The sequence below is a fragment of the Chiloscyllium plagiosum genome, chromosome 1 (assembly GCF_004010195.1).
Source record: "Chiloscyllium plagiosum isolate BGI_BamShark_2017 chromosome 1, ASM401019v2, whole genome shotgun sequence".
Taxonomy (NCBI): domain Eukaryota; kingdom Metazoa; phylum Chordata; class Chondrichthyes; order Orectolobiformes; family Hemiscylliidae; genus Chiloscyllium; species Chiloscyllium plagiosum.
In genome coordinates, this window is record NC_057710.1 from 113,113,720 (window position 1) to 113,128,528 (window position 14,809).

Consider the following 14,809-nt stretch of genomic DNA (forward strand, 5'->3'; position numbering starts at 1 on the left):
TCCCTATTTAAGTTTAGACCCAGTCTTCTCTCTTTCAATGACCTGATGCAAAATTTTCTTTTCACTGCTGTCTCAAGGTGCTTTTAATCTGAGGTCATTAATCTTATTTCAGGTGACAAACTGATAAGGTTTTGAACAAAGCCCTTTCACCTATACAGGAGAAAGTGAGGACTGCAGATGCTGGAGATCAGAGTTCAACATTAGAGTGGTGCTGGAAAAGCACAGCAGGTCAGGCAGCATCCAACAAACAGGAGAATTGATGTTTCAGGCAAAAGCCCTTGATCAGGATATTATCAAGCCATTCCTGATGAAGGGCATATGTCCGACACGTCGATTCTCCTGCTCCTTGGATGCTGCCTGACCTGTTGTGCTTTGCCAGCAATACATTCTCAGCTCCTTTCAGCTATATGTCAACTATTCCAGTATAGAGCACATTTGCTCTTGTATTTAGCATTATGTAATTTCACCATGCTTATTTGGTAAGAAATTTGCCATTGAACCAGATCATAAGCTATTTGAAAGGATTTGCCACAAACTGCTAACCGGCACACTGCCCCGGAGTGTGACAGCGGCAGGAGCAGTTTCTTTGGCAGTGGTGGGTTCCCTTGCTGAAATGGCGGTCCCAGGAGGTGGCAGCAGCAGCAGCAGCAATGTATGTCAGAATGAGGCATTGGCTGCTTCAACATGGTAGGCCCAGTGTCGAATTTGAGCCCAGTTCAGGACCCAGCAGTTTTGGCGACGGCTGTGTTGCCGAGATCGGCCCAGCACAAACTCATGATGGCAGCAACATGGCACCGAAGAATGACAACACAAATCCAGTGCCGGCAGCATGGCTCTGGGATTATAACTGGGCTCAGGGTGCCTGACAGCGAAGGCCGCTGCGTTCTAACTGCAGCGGCAGCGAAGGCCGCTGCGTTCTAACTGCAGCGGCGTGTGGAGACTTTGGGTAAACTGAGGGATGGATTTTGGGGCTTTTTATTCTGGTGGCAAGGATTCATAGCGGAAATGGGAGAGTGATCTGAATAGTTCCTTTTCCTTTTGGCTGTTTCTTTTTATTTCTGCTTCTGTTCTTTTTTTAATCCTGCATTTCAGGATGGCGCCTTGTACGCTTTTCACTGTACTCCTGTATTCCTGTGACAATAAAATTCAACAAATAAATCTAATAAATAAATAGTACCGAGTGGAAATCTTGTGCTATTACTAACTGGAATAAATATGCTCCTAAATAGGATTAGGTCTACTTTCATGGTACTGATGTTGATATTATGATATTGTGTATATATATAAGAATACTAATGCAGGGCAATATATTTTTAAATTGATATTTTAAATAGATGACCGGAGTTTTGGGTCATGTCCTTAAAGTCAAAGCCTTCTAAATAAGTACATGATAAAGCAGTGCACACCTGTAAGACATTATTATAGGGGAATCAAATGTAACATTTGAACTGTTCATTTAAACCACTAACTTTCTCCATCCTCCAATTCTTTTGTTATCTGTCATTTTCGTCTCCAGACGAGAACAAGGCGCTGTCCCTATCTGAACACAATGCTCAGGCAGAGGTGGATGGCCTAAAGACCCATCTGTCAGAGCTAAAGCACAAGTTAGCAGAGGGCCAACTCCAGCAACAACAGAACACTGAGGCTGAACACAGTCAACAGTTGACACAGGTATGACTCTGATCATTTTTCTGTGTAACGTATTTGTACATAATTTAACCCTGATGTCATCTAGCCGTTTTAAACCTCTAAACGTTGCAGCTTATTAAGAATGTATCTCTTGTGGTGATGAAGCATTCAATGGCTGGTGGCGGTTTCAAGTTATTTATTTAATTAAATAAGGAGAGTGTCCAAACTAGCACTTCAGAAAAGCAGTGTGAGGCTTGGTAGAAGATGGGGGTCTCATTTTAAGCTGGATTACACGGGGTCATTCCATGCCATATCAGCTGATTTGAATTTTAAATTTAACTAATAAAATCTGGAATTGAAAGCTGGTCACAGTAATGAGAACCATGCCTTGAAACTATCATTGACAGGGAAGGAAATTGAGTCCTGGTTAGGCTGATATTTGGCTCCAGATCCACAGGAGTATAGTTGACTCTTAATTTCCCTCTGAAATGGCTTGCAAAGAGCAACAAATGCTGGCCTTGTCAATGTTGTGCATGTCCCAAAAAACCAAAACTCTTTAAAAGATATCATTTGCCAATACTGCAGCCTTGTTGCTCTAACTCTCCCTGTTTATCTCATCCAACAAGTAAATGAAAGGATATTGCCTTTGGGAAATCCATTCAAAGTATATCACGAAATCAAAAAGAAGGCAGTGTTTGAAGACATGGCAAACAGTCTCTTTACATCATAAACAGAAATCGAAGAGAAAAGCAAGAACAGCACAAAAGCTATCTGCTACAAATGTAACTTGATAGTGTTTTTTAAAGTTAATTCCCCAAAGAAAATACAGGATCTATGAAATATAGGCACATAACATCCTCCATTTTTCCCCTATCAAATGATGCATCAATGAAAGCTAATATATTCGATTGATATTATGCTCTTTCAAGAACCTAATGCCCCAAGATAGGTCTGTCTATCATGTATAATGTCAACACAAATTGCTGAATGTAGAAGAGTTACAGATCAATAATTTGACGCGTCATTCCTTTTGAAGATGGATATCACATTTTCTATTTTGCAAACCTGTGTGCTTTAATCTGGGTCTGTGTACTGTGGGGACAACAAAAAGGATTCACAATTATTTGAACAAATTCCTTCAGCAGGCAAAAGTTGCTAGAGTGGTCTGACTTCAGATTCAACAATCACCCTAATGTTGTGTAATCATTTATATTTTTAGTGTATATTCACCTGTACCCCTGATTCTGGAAATGTTCTCTCTATTTCTTCATGAACCTGGTTGAAAAATATCAGTTAAATTTCTTAAAACAACTTCTCCCCTCCAATCCTTTCAGTGAGTGAACTTCTTGTTGCACACGCTCTCTCTAGTCCTGATAAAGTTGAAGGATGCTTTAAATTTCTGCTTTTTTTCAATAGTGTTTCCCTCATGATCCTTATTTGTAGTCTTTCAGTTCCTTGCCTTTCCTCAGATTAACTTCACAGGTTTCCTCATGTCATTTCTGCCTTGAAGGCTTGACCATTTTGTACACTTTGCCTTTGTCTCCAGTGAAGGAGGTTGAGGGGTGACCTTTATAGAGGTTTATAAAATCATGAGGCGCATAGATAAGGTGAATAGCAAAGGTCTTTTTGCTAGAGTGGGGGAATGGTTAGTGTGTGGAATGAACTGCCAGAGGAAGTAGTGGATGCATGTGAAGTTACAACAGATAGAAGACATTTGGATTAGTACAAAAATGGGAAAGATTTGGAGAAATATGGACCAAACACAGGCAAGTGGCACAAGTTTAGTTTGGGAACATGGTTGGCATGAACTAGTAGGACCGAAGGGTCTATTGTTGTGCTACATAATTCTAATTGTCAGTTAGCCAAACACACTTACCCTGTAAGTAAAGGTGAAATACTGCATCGAGGCAAATCTGAAACAAAAACCGAGAATGTTGGAGAAATTTGGCAGTTCTGGCAGCATCTGTGGAGAGAGAAACAGTTAACACTTCGAGTTTGGTATGATTTGTTTGGTATGAAAGATATTGAAAAATAGGCTTATTTTATACTTTTTGACAGAGGCAGAGAAGGACCAAGAAGGCAGATAGCGTCAACACCCAGATCAAAAACTAAAGGAGGAGTTAATGGTGGTACTTTATGTTCACCTCCGCCTTGAATATCAAGGATTTTTTAAAAAGGTAGTGTCTTTTGTAATTACAAAAACAGAAATTACTAGAAAAGATCAGTAGGTCTGGCAGCATTTGTGGAGAAAAATCGGAGTTAATGTTTCGGATCCAGTGACCCTTACTCAGAACTTAGTCACACAAGGATCACTCAACCCAAAACGTTAACTGTGATTTCTCTCCACAGATGCTACCAGATCTGCTGAGCTTTTCCAGCAATTTCTGTTTTTATTTCTGATTTAAAGCATTCACAGTTCTTTTGGGTTTTTTTTTTGTCTTTTGTGGTTAATTTCGTTAAATTTTATGAGGATCGAGCAATTAATGAAAATAGGCCTTTTGAAGTAGTGCAAATGGATTTTAGTAATTTTTTTTCTGAAAGTACTGCTTGACAGGTCAAAAAAGCAGAATCCAAAATTTGTTCAGTGGAGGAAAGATAATAATGGGTGTGACTGGATGATTGGCTTCAATACTACATCCATTGCTTTATATGGAAAGCATCAATGATTTAGATCTAAATGTAGGGGCATGTTTAAGAAGTCTGTAGATACACTTATTGCTTGTGCTCTTTAGAATGAGGAAAAAAGCTGGAAGCTACACAAAGGTATCAATGGGCTAGTCATAAAAGTTGAGCAGAAATGTAGCAAATGGAATTTAATTTGAAGCAAAGTAATGTAATTGGGAAGACAGTCGAGGCAAAGGAATCCACAATGCGCTGAATCTTACTTTATCTTTGGCTGTCAGTTTTGAGTTTCATAAAGGATTTCTCTCTGCGAGGTGTAATGAGCTTTCTCACTGATTACCAAACTTGCTTCAATAACGACTCACCCTGCCCCGTAGGGCCCCTCCCACCTAATTCCAGCCCCAGTCTATCAAATGCCATTCCCAGAAAAACTCGCCACTCACTAGATACCTGCTGAAAGGGCAGCCATGCCATCTTTAAATGCCACTCAGCAATGCAACATCATCCATCACCTCGATGTCATGGCACAGCAGCCACAAAGCCATGCTGTCATGGTACACTGACACTTCTTCACACGCACATCCCAATTCTGTCACCCTTTATCGTGGTTTAACCACCAGGCCACTCAGTTTACCTGTCCTCAGCCAAATCCCATCTAACCATCCTGTCCAAGATACTGCTACTCTGTAGACTAGACTTGAGACCCAGACCTTTGTATTTTCCACTCAGGCAACACCTTGAACAGGCAAGCAATTGGACAATTCCAAACAGGAGCTTTTAGTTACACACGACAGAAGTGAACACAAGCAAATTGTGCAGGCGTTCTGCTGCCTTTGTTCAATGTCAATCTTTGCCACCTAGAAGGGCAAGAACAGTAGATACTGGGAAACACCACTGCCTGCAAGTTCCCCTCCAATTCTCAACCATGGTGATTTGGAGTTATATCACACTGCCATCACTGTCAGTGTCAAAATCCGAGAGTTCACTTCAATAACCGCACGGTCGGGTACACTTCATGTGGAAATGTAGTTCAAGAAAGCAAATCGTCCATACTTCCTCAACTTTAGTTCAGTATGGACAACAAATGAAATGACTCCACAGAGGCCGGTATCCTGTCTCCAAGTCATCTCTTCTGAACAGTCCTTGGCTTTCACACTGCCTCTTCAGAGATCGCTTTCAGAGAGTGCCAAAATCTCTGGCATGCCTTTCTTTTTCTGTCAGCCAGGCCTGCCTGATTAAGACTGTTAATCTGGTCCAGTCAGGGAACCCGTATGCAATGAGGTCCACCCAGCTGACCACATTACACACACTACATCCTGCATCCAATTCTTTGGCTCTTCTGTCTAGTTCTCCAGTAATTTTAAATAAAAATGTTTTTATTGAAAATTGAGGTTGTGGTTGATGTTGTAACATGTTTTAATATCACACTATTATTTGGCATCATGTCAATTTTTATGTTTTGTTGATGTGTAAATTCTTTGGATGTTTTACTAAGTTAAATGCACTCCATGGATGCAAAATGCTGTTGTTTATTTAAGAAGGTTTCGTTGGTATTTTATTTGAATGTGTTTCTCCATCTTGAAGCATTATTTATGCCATTGAAACAAAAGGACATTTTTTTCTTTGCTTTGTAGGTTATTGAAATTCTGTCTCGTGAGAAAGGAGAGCACCACAAAAGGCATGAGGAGGAGCTGAAGAAGCTGAAGCGAGTGGCTGAAGAGGAGAAGCTTCGCCTCAAGGAGCAGCTGATGAAAGGATTGGAAGAGCTGGTAAAGAAACACACCACTGAAATCAAGGCAGTTCAGACCTCAATGGAACTAGAAAGAAAGCAACTGCAAAAGGTGCATGCTCTGAGTTATCGGGTTGTCGGTATTTGTCTTAAATATGCCTTAGTAGCACTTTGATAGTATAGCATACAATATTTATAGGAAAGGTGCCAAGGTTTAAAACACCATGGGGCCTAGTTTGAATTTCCATTCTCCTCCACACTGTTGGGAAAGAGTGTCTGGACAAATCCTAAATGAACTCCAATTATTTCCACAAGGTAAGGATGCCTATAAATTAGCAGTAAATTACAAACTGCTTGGAGACCACCGCTGGCCAGATGGACTACAGTGATCTTTCTCAACCCCACGCATTCCTCTGTTCCTCGGCTGGTATAATGTGGAAAATGAAAATGTCGCAATGTGAAATGATGGTTGAAACTAGGAATTATCTGTTTTGTAACAGAGTAGGTTAGCCTGTATTAGTTTTTCCTTCCTTAAACATTTTCTGACACTTTGCTATTTTGTGCTACTTCATCTCACAGCCTTTAGAAAAACTGACAAAACTAAACCATTAGAGTGAATCAGGCAAGAAGCACTGGGCATCAAATTCATGAATTCTATTGGGTGTGACCATTTTTAAAAAAAAACTAGGTCACTGTACGTCAACTCATTTTCTGGTAAATATTGATATGAGGCTATGTGAATTCCAGCAACAATGGACGCAATACTTATTGAAGAAAGCATCTCTGCCTGGGAGCTTAATACAGCAACATATTTAGGGAGCGTTAACATAGCTGTGGGTAATGCATCAGCTTCAGTTGTTACAATGAAACGTTATTTTTAAGCAGTACTTTCAGAAATTTTATTCCATGGAATTATGGTGTGAGGTCTTTCAGTAATAATTAACATCTCTATTGCAGGAACTACAGAATCAATTAGATGCAATTAACATCAAGGTCAAAAATGAAAAACAACAGTTAGAAAATGAAAAGGAGGAGCTTTATAATAAACTTCAGGAGTCTCTGCAGCAGGTCAGCACTGATGCAGCTCTATATTATTGTAGCTGAGGACTAACTCCATTAAGTGCTCACTCAGAATTTGATTGGCTTTTTAGATTTCCAGGATGGACAGCTTAATGAAGCAAACCAAAAACGACACAGAACAAGCTGACTCCTATTCAACAAACATGAAAGAGAGCCACGAGAGGTTACTGCAGGATCAAGAACAGGCACTTAACCAGATATCAGAACTGCAGGTGGGAAATGCAAGAGAAAGTAATCTGGAGATATGGTAATTTAGGTAAAATTGGTTGTTTATTGGAATGTGGAGGGAGAAACAGTTAAATGATTGGGGCTCCATAACAAATATGAAATATTATTTTATAAGCCAGCTAATAATTACATTAATTCATTTGAACAAAAGCTGCCTTTTGGGGAAAAAAAGTCATAAGTCACATGACTCTAGGTTATATATAGTCCAAAGGTTATAGTCCCTGCTTTCAGGAGATGTCACCTGATGAAGGAGCAGCTCTGCGAAAGCATGTGATTTCAGATAAACCTAGTTGGACCATAACTTGGTGTTGTGTGACATCTGACTTTGTCCACCCCAGTCCAACACTGGCATGCCCACATCATGCCTTTTGAAAATAAAGATCCTTATTAGGCTGATCTTAAAACTAGTATTTGGAATAAAGACAGACATACACCCTAAGTTCCATATCAAATTACAAGGCGCCAGCAGGTTTACAAAAAAGGTAAATGGAAAACAGAAAAGGTAAACCTAATTAGTTGGACTGGGAGCAGTCTTCAAGTGCAGTTTGAATATTTCTGATAATGAAAATCTGAAATATAAACAGAATGACAAAACACTAAGTAGGTCAAGCATCTTTGGGGGGGGGACAAAAACAGGACTTAATGCCTCGGAGTCTGCCAGAGTGGGCTGGGGCGAACCACATAATTACAGAGGGTTGCATGGTATTTTCCTTCCAGCAGCAGGAATATTAATCCCCAGGGCTCAGTGGTAGGAATTGGACAGTGCAGGGGCACCACCCATTTGTTACTTGAGGTCATTATCCCTCAGACAACCATGATACAGTGATGTTCAGAGAATACCTCCAACCCTGTAGAGTTTGCAAGTGGCCTGTCAAAAGAGCCCTCCTTTCAAAGGTGCGCAGGGCCTGATCAGAGGACCCAGATTTGGGAAACAACTTGGCTTCCTGATAGTCACCCTTGAATCCAGCCCCTTCTCCAAGCCCCAGACAGAGAAACATAAAAACATAGAAGATAGGAGCTGCAAGAGGCCATTCAGCCCTTCAAGCCTCCTCCACCATTTACCACAATCATGGTTGATTGTCCAACTCAATAGCTTAATCCTGCTTTCTCCTTATAACTTTTGATCCCATTCTCCCCAAGTGCTATTTCTAACTGGCTCTTGAATACCTTCAATATTTTGGAATCAACTACTTCCTGTGGTAATGAATTCCACAGGCTGACCATTCTTTGGGTGAAGAAATGTCTCCTCATCTCCATCCTACATGGTCTACCCTGAATCGTCAGACTTCGACCCCTGGTTCTGGACACCCCCACCATCGGGAACATCCTCCCTGCGTCTAACCTGTCTAGTCCTGTCGGAATTTTCGAAGTCTCTTTGAGATCCCCCATCATTTGTCTGAACTCAAGCAAAAACGATCCTAACTTAGACAATCTCTCCTCTTACATCAGTCCCGCTATCCCTAGAATCGGCCTAGTAAACTGAAGAACTCATAGGCCGGCAGATTTTGGAAAAGTGCAGACATAGCAGGGCTTTTGTTATGGGGGACTTCAACTTTCCCAATATTGACTGGAACCTCCTTAGTGCAGATGGTTTGGATGGAGCCGTTTTGTCAGGTGTGATCAGGAGGATTTCCTTACTCAGTATGTGGACAGACCGATGAAGGGAGATTTGGTGCTCCGCAATGAGCCAGGACAGGTGTCAGATCTCACGGTGGGAGAACACTTTGGTGATGGTGACCACAACTGCCTCACATTTACCATAGCCTTGGAGAGGGAAATAAGCAATTACCATGGGAAAATATTTAGTTGGGGAACAGGAAATTATGACACTATCAGACAGGAGTTGAGAAGTATAGATTGGGAGCAATTGTTCCACAGAAAGGGCACAATAAACATGTGGAGACTGTTTAAGGAACAAGTGTTGTTCCTCTGAGACAGGCAAGTAGGGGTAAGATTAAGGAGCCTTGGATGACTTGAACAGAGAAGCTTCTCATCAAAAAGAAGAAGGCAGCTTATGTAAGGTGGAGGAACCAAGGGTCTGGCACAGCTTAGAGGATTACAGGCTTGCTAAGAAGGATCTCAAAAATGGACTGAGGAGAGCCAGGAGGAGCACTAAAAAGGTTTGGCAGGAAAGATTAGGGAGAACCCAAAGGCATCTTATTCATAAATGAGGAATTATGAATAAGATGCCTTTGGGTTCTCCCTAATCAGGGTTCCCTGATCAGGGAAAAGGTAGGGCCAATCAGGGATAACATAGGGAACTTGTACATGGCATCTGAGCAGATAGGGGCAGTTTTTTACTTTGGTTTTCACTAAGGAAAAGGACCTTGTTGTGAATGACAACTTTGAGGAGCTGGGATACAGTCTTGAACAGATCAAGATTGATGAAGTTGATGTGCTGGAAAGTTTGGCAAACATTAAGATTGATAAGTCCCCAGGGCCAGACCAGATTTATTCTAGGTTGCTTCGGGAAGCGAGAAAGAAGGTTGCTAATCCACTGGTGAAGATCTTTGCTTCCTCACCCTCCACAGGAGTCATGCCAGAGGATTGGAGGGAGGTGAGTGTTGTTCCTCTTTCCACGGGGAATAGGGAAATCCCTGGCAATTACAGACCAGTTAGTATTATGTCTGTGGTCAGCAAGGTTTTTGAAAGAATTCTGAAGGATAGGATTTATGACTGTTTGGAAAAGCATAGCGTGATTAAAGGCAGTCAGCATGGCTTTGCGAGGGGCAAATCTTATTGAGTTCTTTTGAGGAGGTGACAAGACAGGTCGACGAAGGTTGAGCAGTGAATGTGGTGTACCTGGACTTCAAGGCATTTGATAAGGTTTCGAGGAGAAAGTGAGGACTGCAGATGCTGGAGATCAGAGCTGAAAATGTGTTGCTGGAAAAGCGCAGCAGGTCAGGCAGCATCCAAGGAACAGGAGAATCGACGTTTCGGGCATAAGCCCTTCTTCAGGAAGGTTTCCCACAGTAGACTCATTCATAAAGTCAGAAAGTATGGGATACAGGGAGATTTGGCTCTCTGGATTCAGAATTGGTTGGCTGACAGAAGGTGGAGTGTGGTTGTAGATGGAAAGTATTCTGCCTGCAGGTCAGTGATGAGTGGTGTCCTGCAGGGTTCTGTTCTTGGGCCTCTGCTCTTTGTAGTTTTTATAAATGAGTTGGATGAGGAGGTTGAGGGGTAGATCAGTAAGGTTCCCGATACACAAATGTTGGAGGTGCTGTTGAGGGCGGTTGCATGCTGCAGCACAACATTGACAGTACGCAGAGGTGGGCTGAGAAATGGCAGATGGAGTTCAACCTGGATAAGTGTGAAATGATGCGTTTTGGAAGGTTGAACTTGAATGCTAAACATAGGGTCAAAGATAGGATTCTTGGCAGTGTGGAGGAACAGCAGGATCTTTGTGTTCAAGAACATAGGTCCCTTAAAGTTGTCACCCAAGTGGATAAGGTTGTTAAGAAAGTATATGGTGTTTTGGCTTTCGTTAACAGGTGGTTCGAGTTTAAGAGCCACGAGGTTTTGCTGCAGCTCTACAAGTCCCTGGTGAGACCACACTTGAAATATTGTGTCCAGTTCTGGTCGCCCTACTATAGGAAAGATACAGAGGCTTTGGAGAGTGTGCAAAGGAGGTTTACCAGGATGCTGCCTGGACTGGAGGGCTTATCTTATGAGGAGGGGTTGGCTGAGCTCGGATTTTTCTCTCAGGAGAGAAAGAGGAAAAGAGGTGACCTGATCGAGGTATACAAGGTCATGAGAGGTTTGGATAGAGTTGATAGCCAGAGACTTTTCCCCAGGGCAGGATTGACTGGTACGAGGGGTCGTAGTTTTAAGGTGTTAGAAGGAAGATATAGAGGAGACATCAGAGGTAGGTTCTTTACACAGAGTTGTGAACGCATGTAATGTGTTGTCAACGGTGGTGGTGGAAGCAGAGTCACTAGGGGCACATGGACAGCAATGAATTGAGGGGAGTATAGGTTGGGTTATTTTCTTTTCGATTCTGATTAATCCTCAACACAACGTTGTGGGCTGAAGGGCCTGTGCTGTGCTGTACTTTTTTATGTTCTATGTTATAAACCTTTTTGAAACCTGGTAAACACGTGTCACTTGTCCAATTCCAACAGGTCAGCAATGGTCCCTGGTGAAGACCTGGGAGCATTACCTATACCATACACAGCTCCTTGTAGTGGTGTCTAGAATGTACAAATACTAATTTTTGAATGAGTAAAAAATCTCACAACACCAGGTTAAAGTCCAACAGTTTAGTTGGAAGCACTAGCTTTCAGAGTGCTGCTCCTTCATCAGGTAGCTGTGGAGCAAGATCATAAGACACAGAATTTATAGCAAAAGATTACAGTGTCACGCAACTGCAATGATATATTGAATAAACCTAGATTGCTGCTAAGTCTTTCATTTTTAGAATAGATTGCAAGTTTCAGTTCATTAATATGTAAATCCTAGAACTACTTTTAAGTCCCATTCTTGAGATAACTTAAGGTTTTATATAAAAGTGACATCTCATCTCAGACAATGCATTAAAGGTGTGAGGTCAGAGTCTGTCTGTGTCCCAATCTTGAGTCAAACTGCTTCTACTTCCAAAGTAGGAATTTATAAAATATTACATGGACTGACAGCCTGCAGATTGTGTGTGCTTTGAGCAAAATAGAATGTATCTAAAAATATAATTCTGCAAATGCACATTCATGCCATAGACTTGTGCGTGCGCGCGCCCAGTGCATGGTGATGTGTGAGAGTGTGATGGAGTAAAAGCCTGTGAGAAGGTGTGTACATGGTTGACTGTGAGAGGTGTATGTGTGAGAGAGGGGATCTGCGTGAATATGTGAGTATGTAAGTGTGTGTGTGAGAGAGTGTGTATAGTGTAGTGGGGTCACTTGTAGTATGACATGAACCCAAGGTCCTGGTTGAGGCCATCCTCATTGATACCGAACTTGGCTATCAGCCTTTGCTCAGCCCCTCTGCATTGTTAAGTATCCCAAAGTCTACCTTGGCGGATGGTCGCCCGAAGATCTGAGACCGAATATCCCAGACCACTGAAGTGTTCTCAACCGGGAGGGAACACTGCTGTCTGGTGATTGTTGCGCGGTGTCTGTTCATCTGTTGTCGTAGAGTCTGCTTGGTCTTGCCAATGTACCATACCTTGGGGCATCCTTGCGTGTGGCATTTGACTTTTGATTGGACGGCAACTCTATTAAGAATGTGCTTAACAATGTAATAAGGACCAGGTTATTTTTGTGTGCATAACGTTGGCTGAAGGATAGATATTGGTCAGGGTATCATTATCGGCTCTCCTGATCCTCTTTGTGATGGTGCCATGGGATTTTTGACGCAGGTGGGTTTTCTGTTTCTCTTCAGAAAGTTAGCACCTCTCAGCACTGCCTTGGTTATTATACACTCAAGCCTTGGAGTGGGACTTGAACTTAGAACTTCTGGCTCAGAGCAGAGAGGACTACCAACTGAGCCCCAGATGACCCTGTGTTATGTACACTAAATTCCTGTCCGGTCTTTCACGTAATTGGTGGCCTCTGATTTTTGCAAAGTTGTTGCCTGACCAATATTTCAACTTTTTTATTGGCCATTTCTGATATATTTTGACACATTTTAGTTTTCTTCTTCCTTACACCAGTATTCACATTGATGGGCATTTTGTTTGCTGGTACTTTGTGGCAGTCAGGAATGTGTAAGCACCATTTAACAATTTTAACCTTTTGAAGTTCAACTGTAACTGTAGCTGGTCATCTTTAGATAATTAAAAAGGATGATACACAAAGAAATGACAACATTACATTTGCTTGCCTTACAGTCCTTTATAATTGGAAAGAAACTGATGCTTGGTGAGGGATGGCGGATTGGGTTTTTTGGGGTATGTAGAAAGTTCTGGAACAAGTAAAGACTACAGCAAACTGCCTGCCTTCATACAAGCTGAAGAAGCACCAATATACTTGCTGGAAGGGTGAAGAGAGTTTGGGAAAGGTTTTAACTAACAGACTAACTAAAATACCAGATTTGAGAGCACAATAGAATAGTGGGATTAGCTAAGCAGAAAGTTTAGCTAAAATAAATTATTTAAAAATATTGCCACATGTGAAAAGAATACAAAGAGGGAAAACCATGTGACAGATATTGAAAGTTTACCGCAAATAAAGCAATCACTAGTAAAAAGAATAGGGTTAACATTTTAAATATTAGTGTCCAGATTGAATGATGATTCAGTGAACACTCAAAGCATTAAAAACAAAACTCAAAATTAAAAATGTGAAAACAATAGTGATTTAACATCCCAAATCTTCCAATTAGTGTTGGAACCCGTGTCTGATGATGACGAGACAGAATAACTGCTCACTTTACCTTCCTCTGATTTTTCTGGCCAAAACTTCCAATGGAGGATCCTGCAAAAGCCCTTCTGTGCAGGACACCTAGGAGATATCAGCAAAGGCAATCTGCTCAGAAGCCAAGCCCTCCCCCTAATGCACTAGCTGCCATATTCTAGTAAGTTAAATGTCCCAGACCTTCTCAGTGTGTTACTAAAGGAATTTATGAATGAATGTGTAAGAAATGTTAAGTAGGAATGGGCTGGGTAAGGATTGTTGGTTCTATAGTTATCAGGAGTCAAATTAAGATTGCTCGGGCTAATGTTTTGTTTCATGTAATGCATTTTAATGGCTAGTATTTCTAAGGTGAGGGCACAATACCCCAGAGATCATATAACTATTACAAGCCACATGTACAAAATGCACCACTTCAGATATCCCAATTTGCAGGGAAAAAAAAAAGAGGTATGCATGCACTATCATTTGCAGTTACAAATGATCTAATTTTCACAGTCAACTGAGATAATTATCATTCATTAACAAAAGTTGTTTTGTTAGTTCTAGTCTGTTCAGTATAGTCAGTCTCTATAGAATATGTTTAATCTATAATCTTTAAATCAGTCAGGTCTTTTAGTGGCACATGGGCAAGTTAGTGTTAGCAGTCTGTCTTGTATTTAGTCTTTCCCAAGGTCTCCTTTTTACAAATGTTTGATTAGTTCAAGACACGCCTCTCAGAATCAGCGTCTCTGTTGAATTGATGACCTTCCAGAGCACATTGAGCTCTTGGTTGTTAGTTGTTGACTTGAATCTGTTCCTTGTTCTGTGCTCTAATATCATTGCATTTGCTCAGTAGTCAGGTTGTATGGAGGTTCACATTCTGGTGACACATTAGAAAGAACTTTGCTAATTGGTTACACTGCTTTCACATCTGTTGGTCATTGTTACATCTCTTAAATTTGTAGAATCCAAACATAGCCCCTTTGTCATCAGTACCTGACCCAGGTACTTGAGTTTAAGATTTTCAATTGCACCTCTCTCTTCTCACTTCATTCTTTTCAAATTGCACATTCTCTTCTGTCATGCTATGATAACTGCCTCTTCTGCTGCCAGCACCTCAAATAACAATTTCTTGGCCTTCCCTTTCTTTATTTTCTTCAGGATTTTGTTAAGGTGGGGCTTTTGGATCCTCTAT

General features: G+C 41.2%; 1 protein-coding gene across 5 annotated transcripts in view; it reads left to right on the forward strand.

Moving 5' to 3' along the window:
* Window positions 1-14,809, forward strand: part of LOC122551785 (protein FAM184B-like) — a 192,328-nt gene that overhangs the window by 126,470 nt on the left and 51,049 nt on the right. For 4 of the 5 annotated variants that reach the window (XM_043694259.1, XM_043694284.1, XM_043694251.1 and 1 more), the window contains exons 4-7: window positions 1,517-1,671; window positions 5,886-6,092; window positions 6,938-7,048; window positions 7,132-7,272. In XM_043694259.1, the coding sequence (XP_043550194.1) occupies window positions 1,517-1,671; window positions 5,886-6,092; window positions 6,938-7,048; window positions 7,132-7,272 (614 nt within the window). The remainder of the gene's footprint in view (window positions 1-1,516; window positions 1,672-5,885; window positions 6,093-6,937; window positions 7,049-7,131; window positions 7,273-14,809) is intronic. The other variant, XM_043694275.1, reaches the window with a different exon arrangement.